Below are 24,407 nucleotides of genomic sequence, written 5' to 3'. Positions count from 1 at the left end.
GGTCACCTTTTCTGAGGAATGCTCAGTTTACATGGGTTTTTACTCTTCCTCAAGCAATTATGCTCACCTATTCAAGAAGCCAAATGCATAGCCCTGGCATTGCCCACTCATTCAGCCTTGCTTCCTACCCAGAGTTTCCTGACATACCCGGATCTTCCAATTTTCCCAACCCTTGGTATCTGATTTGAAGGTAGCTGAAGCATGAAAAATCAGCCAAGTCCCACTCTTTCACTGCTTCAGAAGAGCTTTTCTACTCATGCCATCTCTGGTCTTTATGACTTTGAGTTATTGCTGCAGGCCCCTCTGTCTTTGCTAGAATCACATTCTGACAGCACAGTGAAACTCGGCAGGATGGTTCCATCACATAGACAGTGCACGATGGCATTCAACAATTATCTTATCCCTGCTGCTTGCATAGGAGCCTCTGAACTTTATAGCATTGTTAATTCCAGGTTGTCCATAAAGAGAGGAGCCTGGAATGAAAAGCTTTAACATGTAGCTGGGCTTCTTAAAACCAAGCAGTAGCAGTCAAATGCTGAGCCATCTCAGTCAGCTGTTGCAGGTAGAGGGGCTTGTGCTTTTCACTATGCTGAAATGCATTTGCTTCCAAGTGACATACTCTTCCTGCTTTGTAAGGAGGTATTTGGGTATTTTTCCCCTCCTTCCTTCTATACTTTACTTAGCGGCTCTTGTCACCTTTGAAATTACTGGTTCATTTCTCTTTCTTTCTGTTCCTCTGAATTCTCTGCTGCCTACCTCTCCAGGAATACATCAGGCGACAGTTAGAGGAGGAGCAGAGACAGTTAGAGATCTTGCAGCAGCAGCTACTGCATGAACAAGCTCTACTTCTGGTAATGGGAAAGCCAAGAGCCAGCTGACCTGCTCTGTGTTCATCTTGCAAGTGTGTGTGTGTGTCCTTCTAACATGCCAGTTTGGAAGAGGGGATCTTCCAAGCCTCAGGGACCTCAAAAACCTCATAGAAAATTAATACATTTTCTGATTGATTTTGCCGAGTCCTAATACATTTAATACAGTTGTTATGCATTCTTTATTAACTCCATTTATTTCTAAAACTTGAGTACGAATCCAGCCTTATTATAAGTACAAACTGCTTTTGAGACCCACTGTGTTTATTGTAGAGTAATTTTTAAGGCCATTTGCAACATGCTGCAATACAATCACAGCAAAATGCGCCTCTCCCATAAGAACCCAGCAGCTCTACAGTCATATTTCATTTACAGACTATTAGCTTTACCCTTATGATGGGAAGTTTGTGTCCCTTGCTCATGCAGCTTCCACTTGAAGTACAGTACTTTTTTATTATTACAAGCACTGCTCTCTAGATGGGCTTTTTGGTGTATTTTTTTAAACTGAACTTTTTATTTAATGGCATTCTGATATTTTTTAGCCTGTACATAAGCTTGCTAATGGCCTTTGTAGGTCCAAGTTTTATTAAATGAAAGATGATTTAGGCACTATATTTTGGCTACTTATTTAGTTTTGTACTTAATTGTACATGTTTGAGTGGTTTAATTACTAGAACAGGAAGTGGGTGACTTTTTCTAGGGGTTGTATGCTGACCATTTAAATGTCCTCATTATTGCCATTTTGTCATGTGTAATTCATCATAGACAAGTCATTTTGTAGTTGATGGGGTTCTGTAGGGATTGCCATTTTAAAGCAATAGCGCGTTTTCATTAAATGACACATTCTTGTGTAGATACTAACACAAGGAAGTAGCTTATTTCTGTGGTACATCCTGACATCCTCCTGTCATTCTGTTAGTATTAAGATCCTTCATTATTTAGCATTATTTTGCCTCCATTGCATACTTAACTGGTACTGGCTGATGATTTCTATGTGACAATTTGGCCTTTTCTTTGCTCCTCTTCCCTGATCTGGACAGGAATATAAGCGCAAACAACTGGAAGAACAGAGACAAGCAGAAAGACTGCAGAGGCAGCTAAAGCAAGAAAGAGACTACTTAGTTTCCCTTCAGCATCAGCGGCAGGAGCAGAGGCCTGTGGAGAAGAAGCCACTGTACCATTACAAAGAAGGAATGAGTCCTAGTGAGAAGCCAGCATGGGCCAAGGAGGTAAGTAAGCAAGTGTAGCCTCACCCTGTTGGCCAGGCTTTTGACTCTAATGAGTTTGTCTGATAGAAGTGGAGAGTTAACCCAGTGCTCCAAAGTTGGAAAACAATTCATCATAAGACACATGCTTTGCTTTTGGAAGAACCATAACATTGTTTCTGTAGAGAAATGGCAAAATACCTTCCTCCATTTGTGGGGTTTTGTTTTGTTTTTTGGTATATCTTTGTGGTTGCAATGGACTTTTATAGGAAATAACAGAAGATAGAAAAAACCTTTTTTCTGATACTCATCCAACTGTGGCATGAGGATTTTTAGTGACCTTTTTCTTGAATAATGTGATTAAGGATTTATAGAATTCTAGGAAGAATCAGTTCCTGTCCATGCCTGGACCCTGTTACTGATCATTAACACTGTCGCTAACATAACTTTGTTCACCACGATACTACCAGCAGACGCACAGTTAACCTCAGACTTGTGGTGGTGGTATTCACTTTTAGGATCAGAGGTCATTCGTGTTTCTTCTACCCATACTTCCTTCATTTGCTTAACTACTAGACTAAGAAAGGATTTTCAGGAACTTAGCGCTATGTTGAGCTATTTTAATAAAAACTGCTTGGATGGGAGGGAAAAAAAGGGTGATAGCCAGACAGGTAAAGCAAACAAACAAAATAACTCCAACCAAATCAGCAACCTTTCCTGGGAGTCACTGTGTGAGGTCATGTGCGTCACACGCTGCTTTTCAGTTCAATCATTATTTCTGGCATCTAGTGATTTCCTTTATTTTATGGTGATCGTAGCTAATCATTTAAAAGGATGTTTTGGGGTTATTTTGTATTTTTACCTAAAATTTTTATATATTGATAGCTCACACTTTTTTCAAGTTATCTAGAATACAATATTACTAGAACCAGATTTCTTACATGAGATCCTATTTTTCTGAAAATAATTCTTTGTATTTGTCTAACCTGTCTGATATATGTACAGAAAACGTTTGATATAATGTTGTCCTAATGTTAATGATAGTGGTTTATGGGAGGAGAAAGTAAAAAAAATGGATTTTTAAAAACTTTTTTGTACTTTTACATATTGTTTAAATCCTTTATAGTGATCATGTATTTTTTGTGAAAAAAACTTTTTTCTTTTAAAACTTTAAGTGTGTGGAAAAAATTGTTTTGATTTGTGATGAAGAATTTTTTTATCACTTTCCCTTATATCTGTAAACATGATCTATATTTACATAGCTATGTCTGTAACATCTGCCTCTTTCTCTTAGATCAGTAATTCAATTTTGTGATCCTACTCCCAGGTACAGCATCGACCCCTTAATAATCCACCTGTTCTTCCAGCTAAGCAAAATCAGTGTGCTGCTAAGCAGCAGCTGACATGCTTCTCGGCTGGCAGAGATGCACCACCTTCCTCTACTGCTAAACCATTTTCTAGCCATGCCAAGTTGAAATCCTCAGCTAAGCCAGACCCACAGCTCCTGACCATGGCAGGTGTTCAGACAACTGAAAAACTAGCCTCTACAAAGCTAATGGCAGTAGCACCTGCAGGAATTAATGATTCCAGATCAAGACTCCTGTTTGAGCATCACCCATGGAAGAAAGATGGACCAGCTTGCCCTATTAGACTTGGTTTAGAAGATCAACTGAAGCCTCGGGAAGCCTTGAGGACCATAGTGAGATCTCCAAGGCAATCTCACTCCCAAGGATGTAGCCCAACTCAAGAGTTAGGATCTAAGGTCATTTGTATGTCTTCTCCCAACATCTCCAAAGTGACAAGCCCTGAGTTGTCCATTACTATAATTCAGGAGGGCCTCAGAGATTAATGTAGAGCTTGGGGAAGGAAGAGCATGAACTCATGCATCTTTACAAGTGCTTCTACTCTTGTAAGAAATGCTGCATCACTAAGCGACCTCTCCTTGATGCATGACCACTTGGCTTTCAGTGTTCCCAGCCCCAAGCATGAGTTTAGGAGAGGGACACCTACAGATTCCATTGGAAAAGATCATGATTTTGTGCAACACATTCCAGAATTTCTTCTTTCCCCCAGACAGCTCCCTCATGCACAAATGTACCAGAAGACGGGGAAAAGCATGGAGCAGTTTTCACGTCCTTCATTCAGCCTCTACCCAGCACCTTGTGATTTGAACTTGTCTACTTTGACTTCATTGTTTTCCAGTTGCTATTTGTCCTCATCACTACATTTACTGGCCTGTCCTCTCTATTCAGAACTAGTTCATAGCTCCCAAGCTTTCAGGAGACATGGGATTCCTGGGGGCAGATCTTTGCAGATGTCATCAAGGCACTTTTCTAGACCTCTTAATTCCCTCATGCTTCCTGGTCAGGCTCCCAGCAGTAAAAGAAACACAGCATTTGAGCATGCACACAACATGCCTGAGTCATCAAGCCCTCCTGATGTGAGGTTTCCCAGTCACCATAAGTCTGGGCCATCTCTGATGGGTGACATCTTCCAAGGTCCCTGGCTTCCTGGCATGTGGTGTGCTTCCTTTGGGCTTCATGCATTTCCAGAGATATATGGGAACATTCTTTGGGGATTTCATATTTAGTCCTCTACTCCTGGGTGTGGTTAACTTAATCCAGTTTCCAACTAACCACTGTCTGTTCATGAAACAGTTCCCAAGTCTTAGAGTGAGTGATCATATTTTAGAAGAAAGATGAAACATTTAGTTGATAGAAGGAGAGTGACAGTGCTAAATTTAGGACTGGAGCAATCGATGTACAAATAAGAACAAATAATTGTCTGCCTTGGTTTGAGTCATCATTTTTAACACCCACTTCTTAAAATAGGAATAAAAATGAGTGTGAGGATCTTTATATTCTTGATCTTTTAATGCTTCTCATCAGCAATGTATGAACTTTTTATGTAAAGCATTATTTACCGATGTCTTTTTTCATATTAGGGAGGCAGGGGCTCAAAGTGACCAAGTAGTAATATACGTTTCAAACCTTTAGACATGAACATAGCTTATCAGTATCTTAACTATCAAGTTATAAGAAAACCTGGGTTAAACCCTCTGGAGGCAAAATAAAAGGATGCCATTTTCTTTTTTTCAAATGCACCCTCTGTGCCCATGCCACCGTCTCCTGTTGTGTAAGGTCTGGACTATTTTGCCCCATGTGCCACTGAAGGTATCACCTAGCTGTCTTCCACCTATTGCAACCTCTTCTGTAATCTGTTCCAGCATTTGTTTTCTAACTCAGCTGTATGCCTTCTCATCAGGTTTTTTTTTTCTTCTGCTTTGCTTACTTTTCCATCTGCTTCTCCTCTTCCTCATTCCAAATCAGTACTTCATCAGCAATGTAATGCTCTTATACTGCTTTGTTCTCTGTGTTCTTGTTTCTTCATTTTGTAAAACACAATTGATCATTGTATTTCTCAGTACCTTTCTGATTAATATGTTGGATATTGTAGAGCAAATGAAAATGCTCAATCATTTGCAAATCCTGTTGAGCTCTTCCCTCACTCCTTTTACTGAGTATTCTTTCTGTCCTGGATGTCACATTGGCCTTGATTTTCAGATTTTAGCCAGAAAAGAATGTCTCTGCATTAAGAAGACAGCTTGGAGCCAGGCACAGTGGCTCACATCTATAATCCCAGCACTTTGGGAGGCAAAAGCAGGAGGATCTCTGGAACCCAGGAGTAGTTAGAGCAACACAGTGAAACCTCGTCTCTACAAATAATAATAAAAATTAGCTGGGCATGGTGGTGCATGCCTGTGGTCCCAGCTATGCCAAAGGCTGAGGGTGGGACTTGAGCCTGGGAGGTTGAGACTGCAGTGAGTCATGATTGCACCACTGCACTCCAGTCTGGGCAACAGAGTGAGACCCTGTTTCAAATAAATACAAAAATAAATAGACAGGTTGGGGGTATTCTCACTGCTTTCAAATTATCTGCCATTTCTGAGTTGGGATGGAAGTCAGGTATGTACTGTGAAAATATCAGTACGATGTTCTGTTGAACATCAGCAGAATTTGAAGGTCTTCTTCCTCACTTTTTGGATGATAGAGATTTGTTTTTCTTTCTTCTGCTCCTTAAATGGCATGGGATTTTCTGGGCCTGGCAGTAACTGTGGGGGCTCCCCTTGCCTTTCCATCCCACATACTTAAAAAGAAAAAAATTGTACCAAAGCTCAGCAGTGAAAGAATGCTTTGTTTACATGAGTATTGCATGAGATTATATTTTAATTTTTTTAACACTCCATCATGTTCTCTTTCTGTGATATATGCCCGTCACTGGAGTGTTTGTTTGTTTGCAAACAATAATCTGCTAAGAGCCAAAATATCTGTTCATTTCCATTAGTTCACTGGACTTTGAAATCACTGTATATAAAAACTCCTTCTCCATCCAGATTTCTTGGCTCTACACCAAAGTGATTTTTTTTTTCTTTTATATGAGTTAGTTTATATATAAAGTTCTGAAACAACCACTTCGAGAGTTTATATCTTTCCTCCATTTCTGCGTATCTCTCTTATGATTAAATATAGGACAGACCTGGAAGGAAATAATATGGAGTCTGAGTTCAACTTCTTCCACTTCCTGGCTGCCTGACCTAGGGTATGCCTCCTGCTTTCCTGAGATGCAGCTTCCTCATCTGCACATCTACCTCACAATTGGGAAGCTCATGGGCAATAATGAATGTGCATGTGCCATTTAAAGTTACATACTACACAAATACAAATGAAATACGGTATTCAACGTATTCCTATTTTGTTTCCAAGACTGTTGTAGCTCACAAGGAACAAATGTTTTGTCTCGTTTTGGTCTGGATTTCATATGACCAATTCACTTGCATCTCCTATCTCTTCACCCACCTCTCCCGGGTGATAGATAAGCACTTCTTTATTTCCTATGTCAACTTTCTAAGATTTTGCTTCATGTGCTCCACTCACAATGAGATCTATGCTTTTATCTGGAATATTGGTAAGAAGTTGACCTGGGAAAAGAGTTCAGGCCCTTAGAGTCAGACAAGATTGCATCTTAAACATTCCTTATGAATGAGGGTCTCTGCTGTGCTCAGAGGTGACCCAGAGCAGGGGTGTCATCAAACTTGCTCAGTAACCATCTGCCCATGTGGTTTTGCCCAACTATATTACTCAACTCTTTATGTGACTAGTGAGTGCAGGGTCAAAGTATCTCTAAGGAGCACTTAAAAGTTACTCACTGGCTTCTTTCTCTTTCCCCAGCATTGCCAATAAACACAAAAACCAAAGTGTTTTGTCCAGTTGGGGGAAAAAAGAATACCCATATGACTGTTTTGAACTCACCATGTACTAATTCTTCAGTAAAGCCTTCTGAGACCTTCCTAAACCCTGTGGACTCTACATATTATGAAATATTATTAGAATGTACCCATATAACATAGTAAATATATATTTGCTGTCAACAGTTTTAAAATTACTTCTATAAATTTGTTTTGATATTCTCAGTAGATGTCATTCATTATTGTAAAGTGAGACACTGTAACCTACAAATTGTTTTAAAATATAAAAAACAATCTGACAATTGACACCGATACAGTGTTTCTCTTTATTTATAATGTTTTAAAAAATTTATTTTGAAATTGTTTTGGAAATCCTGTAATTAACAAATTTATTTTTAAGTTGTCTATATTTGCATAGCCTTTATATATACCAGAGGCCATAGACATTACTCCTGTGCTATGCAGTGGACAACACAGACCTGTCTGGAGCAGAATTTTATTTCTGAGACCACAGTTATTTTTTTTGCTATATATCATGCTACAGTAAATAATATAGCATTTTTGCAGAGGTGATCCAAACTTCTCCAAAGTTATTTTAGTTTTCATGTTGAAACGATTTTTTAATAAGAAAAAAATACCTTTATAGTGAAGTTGATCAGTCTGTGCTAATCTTCTCTGTATTTCTGATAATTCCTTCTACTATGAAATCATTTATAACAGCTATCTTTTGCTGTTATAGTCTAGCACCTTGACACTCTATACCTGATGGTACTGGAACACATTCTTAGTGGTGCTCTTGGCATTTTTATGTCTTCTTGGAAGCAGGCAGTTGGAGCAGAAACTTGGCTCCTAGACTTTTTTGAACATCCTCAGGCATCGAAATATATCTTGTTGTTCCCAATTTTTAATCACTTGTATCCTTCTAGATGCGAGAGGGGTTGGAGGGAGACTTTCTTTTTTTTTTTTTTTGTCTCACATATTGATCTCCTGTTCAATTAGTAGACATAAGTTGTGATAAACCAGGAGACAGGCCTTTGTCTAGTATCAAAATAATGAAAAGGGCCTGCCTAGATACCCTATCCAGCTTTCTCTATGTCCATCTGAAGGTGTTATTAGGAGAAGTACCACTTCCAATGTTTGATTTGATCCTGTGCTCCAATTCTTAAGGTGATCCTGCAGTGTAAAGACACTTGGGCAGCATTATCTTCCTAAAGACTTTAGGACTAGGTTTTCTTGAGACAAAATACATAATGAGATGCCTCATGATTACACCCTTTTCTTAGAGATTTTCAATTTTCTTTGGACAAACTTCAACCCAGGAAATTTCAGTACATGGGAGCCTTCCTGAAATAATTTTCAAAGTGTAACAATTAATTATGCCATATGTTTTTAGAATGGTACAGACTAAAATATACTAATGATAGAATTTAGTATGTAAGTTGATAAAGCATAAGAAATTACTAGAAGTACATTAGCAACATCTAATCAAATCCATTAATTGCCTGTGAAAACCAGTACCCTAGTTTCTACCCTGTTCAAATTTAATGATAGCTTTAGAGCCCCATGTGGCCTGTGATCCTATTAGCAGCAGGGATGCTTAGACTGGAGCCTCGTTGCTGACACTTCCCAAAAGAATTCTTTATCTCAAAAATGGTTTCTTTGCTCAAGATAGAGTTTTTGGGGACAAATTTTTCTACTATTGTTTTTAATGTTCTGTCCCTTAATGTATATTTAAAGCTATCAGTGTATTTTATAGCCAAAAATAATAATTACAAGTATTCCTCACTCTGAATATATTTGGTTCCTAAATTTTGGGTGACAAGTGGTTTGGACAGTGGGAATTCAGACACTGAAGGATGCTTATGTATGACTTACCTATTAATGATCTACCCTGAAAATAAGAAAATGGATAATATTTGACCAATTCTGGTGGTCTAGAAATACTAACCTTCTTTCAAAGAGTCTGGCATTTGGAAAAGTGATAAACTGCATGCCTTGATCTCAGTTTATCTATTGCTGTCTTTGTGGGACTTTTTCTTCTTTGTGGTCTTATCTCAAAGCTGGCTTTGTTCTTTTGCTCAATGTAATAGCCAAATAATTATTGCTGATGTAATACTTTGCACACAGGCACACACAAAGTATACATGTTCTGGTTTATATTCCTGGCTTTTTGCAGCAAATTTTACTTGGTGTGTGGTAAGCTTCTGGGACTTGGGATTTCAAAACCAAAGCCAATTGTATGTACCCTGCACAGCCATGGTGGGGGAAGAGATGTTCAAATTACTCCTCAGTAGAGGCAAGAGGGCTGGTTTTCATTCTGCAGCTTATCTTATTGTGTTAAAATATGTGAGGTTAATATGAGTTTAAAAACAGACCTACTTTGTATATTTGATTGAGTCTGCCTCTAGAAAGATTCAAAATGGGATAGGGAGGATGGGGGAAAATCGCTCTTTCAAGTTTTTATTTCAAATCAGGCAGTAAAATGAATAAAGACTTTTAGCTGCTACATAAAAAATATGCACACAGACATGAATACTGAACACCTGCATGTGGGTTCTTAAAATGCTCAGTGAGTCAGCAGAAGAGAATTAAGGGCTCACTGTAAAGGCCATCAGTGTGGGGAGAATGGTTGCATTGTCCTGGTGGCTTTGGGAAGCACAACAGTCAAACTGGTCCTGAAGAAATAAAGGTCAGGACACAGTAGATCTGGAAGAAAAGTCATAGACTTCTTTAAGTTGTCTAAGATTTTTTTTTTTTTTTTTTTGTATTTTTTTAGTAGAGATGGGGTTTCACCGTGTTAGCCAGGATGGTCTCGATCTCCTGACCTCGTGATCCGCCTGTCTCGGCCTCCCAAAGTGCTGGGATTACAGGCTTGAGCCACCGCGCCCGGCCTAAGTTGTCTAAGATCTTAAGCCGTATCTTCGAGTGTGCACCTTGTTTATCTAAGTTTCTCTTTAAAATTGCCCTCCAAGGCAGTCTTTCTGCTGTAAATATGTACTAAAGGTAATGATGACCTGTTTAAAAAGGGCATTCACTGGCTCTGTGAGCATTTCCCATGAAGCACTTGGGATCTGTTATCTGCTTTGGGCTGAAAGAGACTCTGGAAGAAAGGGAATGATAAGGAAATGAAATAGCCTGAGAGAAGACAGGGTTAGAGGGGAAGAGAAAAGGAGGAGAAGCAAGAATGAACACCACATGTGTAGAAACAGGGAGGAAGAAAGGGGAGAGGAAGAAAGGGGAGAGCAAGACAGTGGAGTCCAAGCTGGGCATGAAAGAATGAGACGGGGCAGTGTATTTGAGGAAGCAGGAAAGACAACTGGAAAGAAAGACCTCTAAAGAGAGAAAAAGAAAGTGACACAGGAAGTCTGTTTGAAACAGGCCACGCTCATTAAGCAGGCAGACTGGAACACCCACTTGCCTATCAGTAGGACAGTGAAGAAATGGAGGGTGCATGCACTCAGCTTCATCCTCTTGTTCCTCCTCTCATGTTCCATGAGGCAACCCAAAGCAATTTTCTCTGTTCCCCAAGTCATCTAAATGCATGCTACCATTCCCTTTGATTGTCTAGAGTGCAAACTGTCTTCCTCACTGACCCCATGGCATTGTGACCAATCAGTAAGATAATATCACAATCAATACAAGATAAACTCTTAGCAGGTCTCGAATTCCCTGCTAACTGAATAACACAAGATAATGAGTAATGGAAGAGTGATGGCTTGGGTATTCTATGTTGTTGTTGCTGTTGCTAGTGTTTGCTCTTTGCAAATTCTTGATGCAGCACAGAAATAGAGTTTTGGCTTCTGAAAATCATTTAATCAGAGGATTCAAATGGCTGTGCAGGTGACTACAGAAAATCCTTACTAGAAGGTGAATCTACTTCTATACTTTGAGGCTGTCTTCTTTTTTTTTTTGGCTTGTAGGTAGAAGAACGGTCAAGGCTCAACCGGCAAAGTTCCCCTGCCATGCCTCACAAGGTTGCCAACAGGATATCTGACCCCAACCTGCCCCCAAGGTCGGAGTCCTTCAGCATTAGTGGAGTTCAACCTGCTCGAACACCCCCCATGCTCAGACCAGTCGATCCCCAGGTACAGTCTTGCCTCCATTCCATCAGGCATTCCTATAAGGTGCACAAGAAAACCTATTAAAAGCCTAGGGAATTGTAACATGAATTCAGGCATAGCGTCAAATTATTATCCTTAATATAGAATTTATAGTAATATAGGTGGCCCCACTGATTTTGAAGAGTAGAAGAAAAGGTGAGAAAGAAAAAAGCATCACCCTTAAACTCGAGTCAACCACAAACTCACTTCTGTGTAAACTGGCCTCTCTGGAGACCCACAGGAGTTTCTTCTGCAAGGTGAGAACAAGCATTCTTTTAGTTACAATTACCAAAACTAGAGTTCATAGAAACCTTTGAAGTGTGTGTATGTGTATACATTATATATTTTTTGTTTTCTTGGGACTTTGGCATGAGCCTGAAACTGAAAAAATTAAATAGACTTGGTTAAGTAAAATTACATCTTCTAAGGCAGTGGTTCTCAAAGTGTAATCACTGGACCAGCAGCATCAGCCATCACCCAGGAACTTGATAGAAATGCAGATTATGAGGCCCACTTCAGACCAGCTGATCAGCAACTCTAGGGGTGGCGGAGGCCTGGCAGTCTGTAATTTCACAAGCCCTCTAAGTGATTCTAATGTACTTTAGAGTTTGAGAACAATTATTTAAAACTATAGGGTAAAGAAAAAAGATTACTCTACTTTTAGGAAAGGAAGGGGTTTCTGGAAGTTTTTTTTTTTTTTTGAGACTGAGTCTTGGTCTGTCTGCCAGGCTGGAGTGCAGTGGCCCAATCTCAGCTCACTGCAACCTCCGCCTCCCAGGTTCAAGTGATTCTTCTGCCTGAGCCTCCCAAGTCGCTGGGACCACAGGCGTCCGCCACCACGCCTGGCTAATTTTTGTATTTTTAGTAGAGACGGGGTTGAACTCCTGACCTTGTGATCTGCCCGCCTCGGCCTCCCAAAGTGCTGGGATTACAGGCATGGGGTGAGCCACCGCGCCCAAGCAGTTTCTGGAAGTTCTACGGGACTTTTATATATGCTAAAAATGAAATATGAAGTGAAACAGATTAAGGAATTCCATGAAAAATAAAGATAATGTAGTTTCTTCTGCCAAATGTCTTAAATTTCTTCCAGGCATCCACCTGTGTTAAGACTTCCACGAAAAATTTAAGGTCACCTTTGAAATATGTAATGCTGTTTGAACTGGAGGTTAAAAGAGTCGTGATAAAATCAAGTATTCTTTAAGTTTGCCTTTAATAAAGTCCAAGATTTTTCAGCGCCAGTCAGCTTGGCCTATCTTCCTCTTGGCTGTTTTTAATTTGTATGTAATTCCTTCATGCCTAACCCTCAAAAAGATACATTTTTTTTAACAGGAAGTTCTATTTTAATGTACAGATATCCTCTTTTAAAACCCCTAACTTTGACCTTGGAAGGTACTTTGGCCTTTAAAGGGGAGAAGAGAGAGAAAATGTACTTTATGAGAACAACCAGAGAGTGAACATGTAGCTATTTTGTGACAGTTGATTCACTTACACATTCTTCAGGCGCTTCAGTTCGGGGGTTGTGTGGTGTGTTTTTTTTATTTTTTATTTTTTTGGCTCTTTTAAAGGGGGTTTGTGTTTTATACTAGGTATTTTTTAAAGGGCTTTGTTTTAATATTATTATTTAATATATTTAATGATATTTAACATTAATATATATCCGGTAGATTCTATTCTGGTCGAAGCTTAATGTTCAGCTAAACGAGGCTTTGAGGATTTCCTCTGAGCTGTCATTAATAACATTCCAGCACTTAAATTTCAAACCGAAGAGGAGTTGACAGATCCTTGCACAAAATAGATATCACGCTAATGTTTGTTGAATTAACAGTTTAATTTAGAAGGCACTCTAGATGTTTTCTCAACCAGGATTTATAGGACACCTTCCCCAAGCCAGGCACAGAGCTAGCCTAGGGGATATGATGCCGAGCATGACAGACATAGCTCCTGTCTCCAGGGAGCTCACCTTCATGAATAGGAGACACACTTAAATAAGCACTAACTATGAGGTGTGAGCAGTGCTATGGCAAAGTGGTGCCCTGCACTCTGGATTTTAATGATTTGTCTTTAAGAGCCACAGTTTCGCTGAAAGACTGCCTGTCTTCCCTGCGTGAACAGTATCACCACATGCCCAGTTGGGCCAGTTGAGATACTTAACTCAAAAAGTTACATCCTGGTGTCAAGAGATAATATGACAGCATAGATGGTAAGAGTCAGCACAGCAGAAAGTAGAATATCATAGAGGTTAGGTTTATGGGCTATGGGTGTAGAATGCCTGGGTTCCAGTCCATGCTCCAGCAGGTGTTATCTGTGCAATCTAGGGTATTGCTTAACCTCTCTACACCTTACATTGCTCGGGTGTAAAATGAGGGAAATGATTGTATCCACCTCAGGATACACTCAGTGAGTTCGTAACAAGTAAGATATTTAGAGCAGTTTTTGTTTTACAAAGTAATACTCTCTTAATGTAAAAGTTAGGGGTTTTAAAGGAGGAAGTTCATAATATTAGCAGAGAAGTGCTTATAAAATATATTGCATTGCTGGTCAGTTAATATTCACTAAATATACAGTAGTTATTGTTATTTCTTCACTTATTCCACTGACTTAGCATTCCCAAGTAAATCATTTAACTTTGTGCCAGCCCTACGTATCGTTCCAATGGAAACTTTTGAAGAGCTGCTAAAAAACATGCTATATATAGTTGTGATAGACTCTCTATAGTCCAATTTTTGTGCCCTTGAACTTTTTTTTTTTTCCTTCAGCTGACTGAGGTACTGGCTGATCTGCCTTTTCTTCTAATCGTGCTGTTTTCATGTTGTTTTGATGCTTAGATCCCACATCTGGTAGCTGTAAAATCCCAGGGACCTGCCTTGACCGCCTCCCAGTCAGTGCACGAGCAGCCCACAAAGGGCCTCTCTGGGTTTCAGGAGGCTCTGAACGTGACCTCTCACCGCGTGGAGATGCCACGCCAGAACTCAGATCCCACCTCTGAAAACCCTCCTCTCCCCACTCGCATTGAAAAGTTTGACCGAAGCTCTTGGTTACGACAGGAAGAAGACATTCCACCAAAGGTAGTATTTACTGGGGTGTTTTGTTTAATCACGAGCATCACTGATGGTTATTATTACCACTATTCCAGACCTTTCGTAGTAGTGGAGAATGTGATCATGCCAAAGCACTTTCCCTTCTCGTGTTTGTTTTGGTCCCTCTTCATTCCCTGGCTACGACTTGCATTGCCATTTACCATGTCTGACCTTTATTTCCCCCACAAGAAAACTGAAGTGAGGTAGATTGAAGCACAGATCCTACATCCAAAGTTAGAACTCTCAACCCCAAGTATTTCAAACTGTTATTTTGCTGTCCATATTAACAAATGAAGTAATGGATATTTCATTGATGACTGAATCTACATCAAGACAATTGAAAACTTCCAGATAAAAAGTAGAAAATTCATGTATTCCTATTTTTAACAACACAAAAGTGAAGCCAGATTTCAGGGGTTCAGAAGATAGTATTGTTCTTAGGATATTTTAGTTGGCCCCATTTTAAGGAAAGCTCTTTCTAGGCCAAGTCATAATTTATTTCCATCTTTAATTAACTACTGAGGAAAAACTTCAGGGTAAAATGACCAGCCATTCCACTGGACAGAACAGCCCCAAGTTTGGGTTCTTTGTTTTCCTATACCAAGTCATTACTCATTCCAAGAAATGTTCTAGAATGTGGCTGTCTGCATCTAGCTACAAACAACCTGGAAGTATTTCAAAATACTAGAGACATTTTTTGCATCAGATTTTTCCCGATTCAGGAATCCCCCTTTTCCTGAGCTTAGCATAGAGGCTGTGACAAGTGGAATGTTCCACAATTTGCAGAAAATGCCACTGTTAATTCCAGAAGAAAAAGAAACTTTTACTGAATGATTTACAAATACATTTCCTCATCTTCCTCTTAAAAGGATATTATAACAAGAGTCCCATTATTCTGAAGATAAAAATAGCCGATAATTTTTTGAGATTCTTTGTGGTAGCAGAAATGTCATCAGAGAAAAAAAAAAAAAAAAAAGGTAAATAGGGAGCAAAAGTCAGTATAAAAAAATAAGGTGGGCAAAGGAGCAGATATAACAGATGGAAAAGTGGAAAATTGAATTTATTGGTTCCACTCTAAAAATATGCAGGCACACATGCATGAAGTTGGAAGAAAATTTTAGATTAATTCAAAAACTTAGGTTTTAAGAATTTGTTAGGCTCTTTTGTCTCTACAACTATTTATATTTACGGTAAGGAAAAGAAAAAATAGTAATAGTAATAGTAATATTTAATTTGAACAAGTGGTAGCATTGATTTGGTCATTCTGCTTTACTGCACTGACTCATCTTTATGCTAAAATGAATAAAAATTAAATTTTCAAAACAAAGGATGACACTTTACACTGAAAGTAATTTTCTATACTAGGATTCATATGATTCTTTTAAATAATGAACTCCTTTAGTAGACATAAAATATTTAATTTCATTTTTTAAATGTCTGTTTTATAAATTGGGACATACTTCAATTCTACCTTAGGTTTCTGCCAGATAAGATAATACATTTTCCTCCAGTCTTACTGGTACTTACACATCCTTTTTGAAGATCCTTCCAGTATTTTCAGTATTAATTCTCCTTTGTATTATGTTCTGTTATGTTCACTCATTGACCAAAACACAGTTCACTCATGACCAAAACACAGGTTTTTGGTTTTAGTACGTAATTGCAAATCAAGTAGAAAGTAGAAACATTCAGGATCTATTGTGGTAGGTTCTCTCTGAGCTCACCAACATATGACTTATGTCCTAAGCTCTATCCTGATATTCTAGTTTCTCACCAGATTTCATTATTTCCTTATCTGTTTATTGTGATGTAAGCTAAAAATGGATCTTGCTTCATCTGGGTGGCTCTCAGCTAATGCAACTTCCAATGAGTTAATGATACCCTAAAGAGATTCCTGGTATTTACCACTTTTGCCCAACCAAGAGAGGTCAGTTATTTTTAGCTCAGTGTATCAAAATTATTAGCTTTACCTATCTTTAAATTTGTTTTTAAGATTGAAGATGACCCTCTTTAATGGTTCCCGAATTTGCTCATTGTTTTTTGCCAGTAGACCTTTGTTTGATTTTGTTTAGGGAGTTTAATATTTCTTTGAGGGAGGAATGAATGAAAGATAGTTCTTCACTGTTTCAGATAGTTTCTGTGGCTTGTGGCAAATCATTGGAAAGAAGGATTTTCTGACAATAGGCTATGGAAGCTACTTTATGGAAAATATTTCTGAATTCTGGTTTCTTCCAGGTGCCTCAAAGAACAACTTCTATATCCCCAGCATTAGCCAGAAAGAATTCTCCTGGGAATGGTAGTGCTCTGGGACCCAGACTAGGATCTCAACCCATCAGAGCAAGGTAAGGAAGGAAGGTGGTTAAGGTAAAAGAAAAAACTCCTACCCACCATTGTCATTATTGCTTTCCTAGAAATGCCTGTGTTCTTTTTTCACTTCAGAGGCATGTTGACTTTCCATGTGCACTATAAATGTTGATGGTCCAGAAGAACACATGCCTTTTATTTCTTCAGTAGCTTTTCAGAGAAATCAGTATTCAGTGGGGGGCTCATGAATTAATGGGGCAACCCAGAAACCAATCAGATGTACCTTAGCTGACAGTTTTTAAAATCTGAGAGTAAAATTGCAAATATCAATCTGGTTGCAATGCCCTAAACCATTACTTCAGAGACCACTTTATAGAGTCAGCAGAACAAAATGACCTGTTATGGCCTGTTTCGAGGTGATTTTTAGCATCAGTTCAAGAAACATGCCCTGGAAACCATTGAGACATTACAAAGCAATTACCACGGACATAGTGACCATCTTCAGAGCTTCTCTAGCTTGGCAGTTATAGAAGAACTAGCTCTTATGAGGAAGTTGCCTCTTTGGCATTACGAATGTCACTGAAATACAGTTATGCTTCCACTCTTGCTGTGTGCTCCTTCGAGAATTTCCTATCAATAATGTACATTCCTATAGTCAGGAAGTTGCATCCACTTCCACTGGTTGGTATAGAGGTCTCAAGAAGCTGGAAAGTACATAGTATCTTTACAGTGTCTGAACAGATTTTTTGTGGTAACAGATGCTGTTTGCTGTTATAGTTCATCAAGCTTCCCTCAGATTTTTCATGACGAATACATCACTTTTTAGGATCAACTGAAATAGCAAATGGCCTCTGCTGAGGCTATAAAAAGGATGTGATTGGGCAGGCTGTTTTCTTCTTCATTGTGTTCATAATAAAAGGACCCTCCTTTGCTAGTAAGAGAGAATGACTGGAAATGAAGCTTATGATTACATGCACATACTTTAAAATATGGAATGCTTTAAATCATAAAGCTTTAATTTTCCTCTTCAAGTGAAAAGCCTTAGGGAAGGTGTCAGCCCAGCAATAACATGAAACTATACTAAGAACATGAATCCCTTTAGGGCAAAGATGCTAGCCCATTCCATGCTAGCCCATGGAAATACCAATTGCAAGAGGCTCTGAATGAGCCATTTTTTTCCAGTGACTTGTCAGATTCACACTGAGCTCGCGTTGCTAAGCAGCTAAGCAGCACTGAGGAAGACTAGAGCCACTGTGACCAGGCAGCCAAAGGAACGTTAGTGCTGGATCGCCAGCCTGAACTTTATCAGTGCCCCTCTTCAAGCAGTGATAAATCTCCAATTATCAGTGCTGCTGCTTCCTTTGAACCCTGCCCCTGGGGCTCTGTTCATTGGATCAGTTGCTTAGAATTTTAGTTTCTTTAGATCAAGTATTATTTCCACTTTAAGTATTTTTCCTTCTGTCAACCAAAAAGAGAGAAAATTACCATTGTATAGTCAAATAAAAAGCCGTTTTCATTCCCTCTGAAGTGCTACTTTAATGACATTAAGGCCTAAGATAATTAGTATTTGATGGTCAGTGGCTTACAAAATAATGAGCCTTTCCTCTTGGAACCACTTGTATATTATACTTTATCCAAAGAATGCTGACTTTGTGAGAGACAGCTAACACTTTTCCTACTTAGAGAGGAAGGGATGAAGTGAGCTAAGAGGTCACAGTTACTCACCTACAATGAAAGTCAGAGATTGGGGGTTGGGGGTGAAGAAACCTCTTCTCTGCATGTAGGACGGTCCTACAGAACACCCCTTTTTATGCTATCATGTATCGCCATGTGACCAACATTTAAGATGTAAATCAGATTTGCAGCTCTAGATTGGATTGCATTTTTAAAAGCTTCAAGATTTGGTTTATTTACTGTGAGAGCCATATCTTTAGTTCACCTTTGCTGCACAATATAATCACAAGTTGAGTGACCTGAAAAAATAACAGTTTAATAGTTCTCATGATGCTGTGGGTTGCCTAAGGAGTTCTGCTGCTCTCACCTGGGCTCACTTGTGCAGTTGCACTGAGCGGATGGGTCTGCTGCACCTCTTGCTCCATGTGGTCTTTCATTCTGGGCTTCTTTACCCTTTGGTGACTTCAGAAGAGCATTTCAAGAGAGAAAGTTCCAATGCACAAATACTTTTGAAGCCTTTGCTTGCATCATCTTTGCTGATAACCCATTAGCCATCACAAGTCACTTGGCTAAGCCCTGAGTCAGTATGGAAAGGAACTCCACCGGGGCAGGGACACTGGGAGATGTGATTTGCCAGGGGCCATTACTGTGACACAGACCTCTCCTACTCTCTGCTGGTCCTAATGAAGTCCTTATAGTTCTTTTCGTGCCATTTGTCAGATGACCACCCATCCATATAGCCTCTTTAAAAGGTGTTGCTTTTAAATAACCTGTCCTTTACAGTGCTTCTAAGCTTTCCTGTACTTGGTCAATATTCTGTTTTTCCTCCTAGTCTTTTCTTTAAAGTGATTCCCAAGGGTGACTAGAAAATTAGCAAAGTTAAAATGGATTCCAGTAAAAATTACACAGCTAATAAAGCACAGATTCAGGATGTTTTGTTACTATCATTTTTTAATTCATTTGCTAAATTCAGCAAATATATACAGAAGCTGCATGTGGCCCTGGGACCCCGTGACTCAAACCAAAACTGCCTGACTCTAGGGCCAAGGGGTCATAATATACCTGCTGCTCTTTGGGACTGCAGGTACCAGTAGGGGCAAAATTGTATTTCTTGCATCACTTTCTTATTTTGCTTTGAAGTAAATATGTGCATTAACTAAAAGAGGCAGACCTCTCTCTTCTGTGGCAAACTTAGGGACCATAAGTTTAAGGTAACATGTCTCAACCCAAAAGGAACCTGGACCCCCAAGTCACCACTTAGAGAACCATCAAAGGAGACCAGTTCTACCTGTATATATTATGATGTGACTGAGAAATAAACCACTGTTGTGCTAAATCAATTTTTAAAACAAAGAAAAACAAGGCAGAGCCTAATGGTTAAGAAGCTCAGTTTTTGCTTCCTGCACTTAGTAGTAATGAACTCAAGTTACTAGGTGCAAGATGTTTTATAGTAACTGCAGAATATGTGATGTTTTTTGATAATTTGGGACACAATATGTTTAAATCAGTAAAGTACTTAGTACCCTGAAGAGAAGACTCTTGAATTAAAATCATCAGTATGCAAGGGTGTACCTGTAACTCGAGGACAAAAATAAAGCTTTTAGTATTTTGAATATCCTTCCTTCTCCCCAAAATAACTCCCTATTATGTCACTCTTCCACTGTTGGTAGGCACCATACCAAATCCAAAGAGCCCTATGGAGAATTTTTTTTTTTTTTGAGACAGAGTCTCACCCTGTTACCCAGGCTGGAGTGCAGTGGCGCGATCTTGGCTCACTGCAACCTCCACTTCCCAGGTTCAGGCGATTCTTCTGCCTCAGCCTCCCAAGTAGCTGGGACTACAGGTACCCGCCACCACGCCCAGCTAGTTTTTTGTATTTTTAGTAGAGATGGGGTTTCACCATGTTAGCCAGGATGATCTCGATCTCCTGACTTTGTGATCTGCTGGCCTTTGGCCTCCCAAAGTGCTGGGATTACAGGCGTGAGCCACCGCACCCCACCAGAGAACATATTTTTAACTATATACATTATTGAGCAGGTACAGCTGTGCAGGCATCAGTTGGTCAAAAAAGTGTTACTAGGCAATGCCTGCAGTTCCCTGCCTTCTGCCTGATTCAGGGCCATTTATTATTTATTTCTGTATTTAATGAACATCTCTGGAGCACACATACACATATGTCTCATATATATGTATTTACTAATTTAAACAGTGTAACCACTCTGTGAGGTGTTGGCTATAATCACCATCATTTTACAGAAGGAGAAATTGAAATTAACATGTGTCCAAGGTGACAAAAGTAGTAAGTGGTAGAGCCAAGATTTGAGCTGATAGCCTTGCACCAAAGTCTACATTCTTGAGCACCATTCTGTGCTAATTTGTTTGGCACAGCTTGGGTGCAGCTTGCTTTGCTGCCTCATTTTCCCAAGGCAAAAGAGCCCCTGATTTGTTGACTGACACAGCACCATTTTGTCCCCACCTTTCTCACCATGTGCTTTAGTGAGTCTGTTAACACCTCTTCTTGATCTTATTGGTTATTTACCCTTATGTTGCGATATTTACTACCTTTTCAAAGTTGTTGTCCCATGAGACCCATTTATATTGCAAACACTACCTTTCTGGAGCTAGAACTAGTGTCATCACATGCTTTTGATCGTTCCCTTCCTAGATGGCTAAAGTCTGGGAGATAACACAGTCACCCTGACCCCATGCAACTGTTCCTTGTCCTTTCTTCTCATGCATATGTAGCTGGGAATTGCTCAGACTGCACTATCAATAGGCAATTCTCACCTGCTATGTAAACTCACAGATGCCTTATGCTGTGAAGGTGATCAGTTAAGTTCAAAATGTGATTTGACCGTTTTAAAATAGTATTTTTAAAAATCAGCCACTTTCATACTTAACATTGATATATGTATGCTTTTTAAAGCAAATTAAAATTTCATCAATTACATTCTGAATATGAAAAGATTCAAATTAAGACAGAAATACCCAGTCCAACCCAATGACTAAATGATTAATTTCAAAAACTAATTCTGTGTCCCATCCCAAACTTATTTTCTTATGGCTCATTTCTTCTCATTGGCTGTGTCATCAAAGAACAAAATAAAGTGAAATTTGGCAGTCAGCCAGTTAATTAAAGACTTGGCCCAAGTATTTGGGCCACAAAATTACTTTGTAATCCCAATTTTCTGTTTTGACTTTCTATGATTCAACTGAATGGAATAATTGCCACATTTTCACTTTACTGTGAGTTTTATAGACCTAGCAGCGTTATCTGCAGGATGGCAAATGCCTGAACTAAAAGTTAGCATTTAAAGAAATCCATTTGGATGTTTTCAGGTTTTTACACATTCGGATCTGAATAGGCTCAGTTCAGATGTGAACAAAGGATATCTATTATTTCCTGGGATTCTTCTGAAATTGATCCTCTTAAGAGCATTTATCTCAGACCCCACAGCCCCAAGGCCAGATCATTTAATACATAATAAAGGAGAGAAAAATGTGAACAGCATGACATTTTCTCAGACTACTCATGTTTTACCAAAGGAAAAGGTAGAAAAGGCATTGTAAAGTTTTCCCTATTTTTATGTGTGGTAACATAGAGACTAAATACTTTCAGTCTCCAGCAGCAAAAATAGCAACCGATTAAGATCAGCACCCACACTAGCTAGCTCTGGTGAGGAGAACTTGTACTAATGAGACCCTGGTCAGGGATTTAATGCCCATGGGATCCAATTAGCTTCACACAGGAAGAGACTCTGAGCCCAGTGGGGACGTAGGCTTATCCCAGCTGCTTCTGCTAATGCCCATGCTCCTTTTTACACGGGACATCCCTGCCCAGGCCTCATCATCTGACTTGGCAGCAGCCTCCTAAACTGGTCTGTCTGCCTCTCTCCTGGTCAGTCGTTCATATGTACCATGGGAGGTACACATTCTCCTCTAGGCTTTAAAGGCCATTGTTATACAACTCGCCCTTTTCCTCTGATCACTCCACTCTCCCAGTGTTTCCTAACTCAGATTTGGCACTTGATTTGACCAGTGTCCTCTCTGCACCCACATGCATCAGGAAAAACAACCTAGCCTTGTGTCTGCTCCGACTGTTCCCCAGCCTTCCTGCTCCAACCCCGGTCAAGTTCTTTCTCCTTCATAATACTGCCGTCGACCATTCCAGTCTGCACTAATTGTTCCCCAGACGCCAACAATACTTAGTCTCTTTCACACACAACATACAGTTTTGCCATGCTCCCTGTTGTCTCCTCTGCATGAATCTCATCTCCATGATTATGTTGTAACTTGACTATATGCCCTGTGGCCCATGCTTCTCCTCCATCCCTCATCCTGGTCCAGTAAGTTTCACAAAAGTGCTTAACACAAAGGTTTTGGCTAAATAATCAAAGGAGTGCTACATTAGAACAAGTAGCTCTATTCTGCTACCACACCACAACCACCAGGGAAGAAAACTCAGAGCATTTATCACCAGATACCCTCCTCTCAAGAGATTTTTTAAATCTTTTTGTAATACAAAGAACACTGCCGTTCCACAAAATGAGAGCAACTCCAAGAAACCTTAACATGCTCATCATTCTTAAATGTGTAATACAGTTGGTGAGCAGTACATTTTTTAGAGCAAATATTTTTGGATTTAATTATGCATAATAATTTTTGACCACTATTGTTTAATAAAAGAGGGCCGTGTGGAAGAATTTGCTATTTGGGAATTAAAAGAGATGAGATTGTTTATTTTAAAAAATGAAAAATTTGAAATGTAGATTATTTCAGAGGTATTACACATTTATCATTTTAGACATTTTCTAAATGAAGGGTATTTCCAGTATGGAGCCGAATCTATTTTAGTCAATTAGATATAAACAATTGTCATAAAAATAGTTACTTCACAAAGGAATGCCATTAAAATATCAAGAATTTTGGAAGTTTTTCTTAAGTTTACAAGTGATCACTCTGCAACTGATTTTACAGTTAAATTGACTTAGCAACCCCTTTACCACAAGAGTTTCAAAGATAATATTGTTAGGGTCTACATTTATATGATCAAATTAATGAATCATGGGACATATTTATTTTTACATGTTTTCTGCTGCATTTTCCCACAGTCACTATTTCTGCTCAATCAAATGTTTCTGACAGATTCATTACCACAAAGCAAGATTCTTGAGTTTTCAGAAAGAAATTAATTTGGTTTAATTGCTGCTTATAAAGTTGCCATTGTGACTGGGTTATTGGTAGACTAAACTAATAGCGTCTCAAAGGAAGGGGTCATATCCAAATGTATGGGAGAAATGTCTAACATCCAACACAGTACAGAGTACCTGATACATACTTGGTACTCTTAAACTGGGCAAAGTGAAAGCATAAAATTACATTTTAATGTAATATCTCACAGCATTAAAATCATAGCTGTATGGTAAATGTTAACAAATTCTGTTTGAGGAACTGAAGATGTTAGAAACAGAGAGGAAGCTGACATCAGATGTTTCTCTTCTCAGCATCTGGATGGCAATAGATTTGAGCTCTGAGTTTCAGGTCTCCCTAAATTATCCATACCCAGCATTGTGTAAATCTAACAGAAAAATAAAAAAGCCTATGAGTTATAAACTTTAAAGGAAGAGATTTATAGAAGCCTTGCGAATGCTGCTTTTTTTTTTAAACAAAAATCATAAAATCCTCAGCAGCTGCCTCCCACTACCACTGATTAGATGTCCCCTCTTTGGGTACAGCTTCCCTCATGGCCAAAATTGGCCTAGGTGGTCCTGTCTCATGCTTCCATATGGCTCTGTGCTCACCACAGGCAAAGCATGTTGAAATGGGCTGTGTGTATCCAGCTAAGCTCACAGAGGGCACAAGCTGTGTCTTGTTCATTATCATATCTCGAATGCCTGACCCAGTGCCTAGTATAGAGTAACTGAGTTAATGAATAC

At 39.2% G+C, this 24,407-nt stretch overlaps 1 protein-coding gene across 6 annotated transcripts in view; it reads left to right on the top strand.

The window, feature by feature from the left end:
• TNIK (TRAF2 and NCK interacting kinase) overlaps positions 1-24,407 on the top strand; it is a 413,713-nt gene that overhangs the window by 332,732 nt on the left and 56,574 nt on the right. For 4 of the 6 annotated variants that reach the window (XM_033211704.1, XM_033211706.1, XM_033211707.1 and 1 more), the window contains 5 exons: positions 765-851; positions 1,907-2,095; positions 11,237-11,401; positions 14,242-14,481; positions 16,729-16,835. In XM_033211704.1, the coding sequence (XP_033067595.1) occupies positions 765-851; positions 1,907-2,095; positions 11,237-11,401; positions 14,242-14,481; positions 16,729-16,835 (788 nt within the window). The remainder of the gene's footprint in view (positions 1-764; positions 852-1,906; positions 2,096-11,236; positions 11,402-14,241; positions 14,482-16,728; positions 16,836-24,407) is intronic. The other 2 variants (XM_033211705.1, XM_033211708.1) reach the window with 1 other exon arrangement.

The sequence above is a fragment of the Trachypithecus francoisi genome, unplaced genomic scaffold (assembly GCF_009764315.1).
Source record: "Trachypithecus francoisi isolate TF-2019V2 unplaced genomic scaffold, Tfra_2.0 Lachesis_group0, whole genome shotgun sequence".
Taxonomy (NCBI): Eukaryota; Metazoa; Chordata; class Mammalia; order Primates; family Cercopithecidae; genus Trachypithecus; species Trachypithecus francoisi.
Note: the sequence above shows the minus strand (reverse complement) of the source record. Positions and strands in the feature narration are given on the sequence as shown.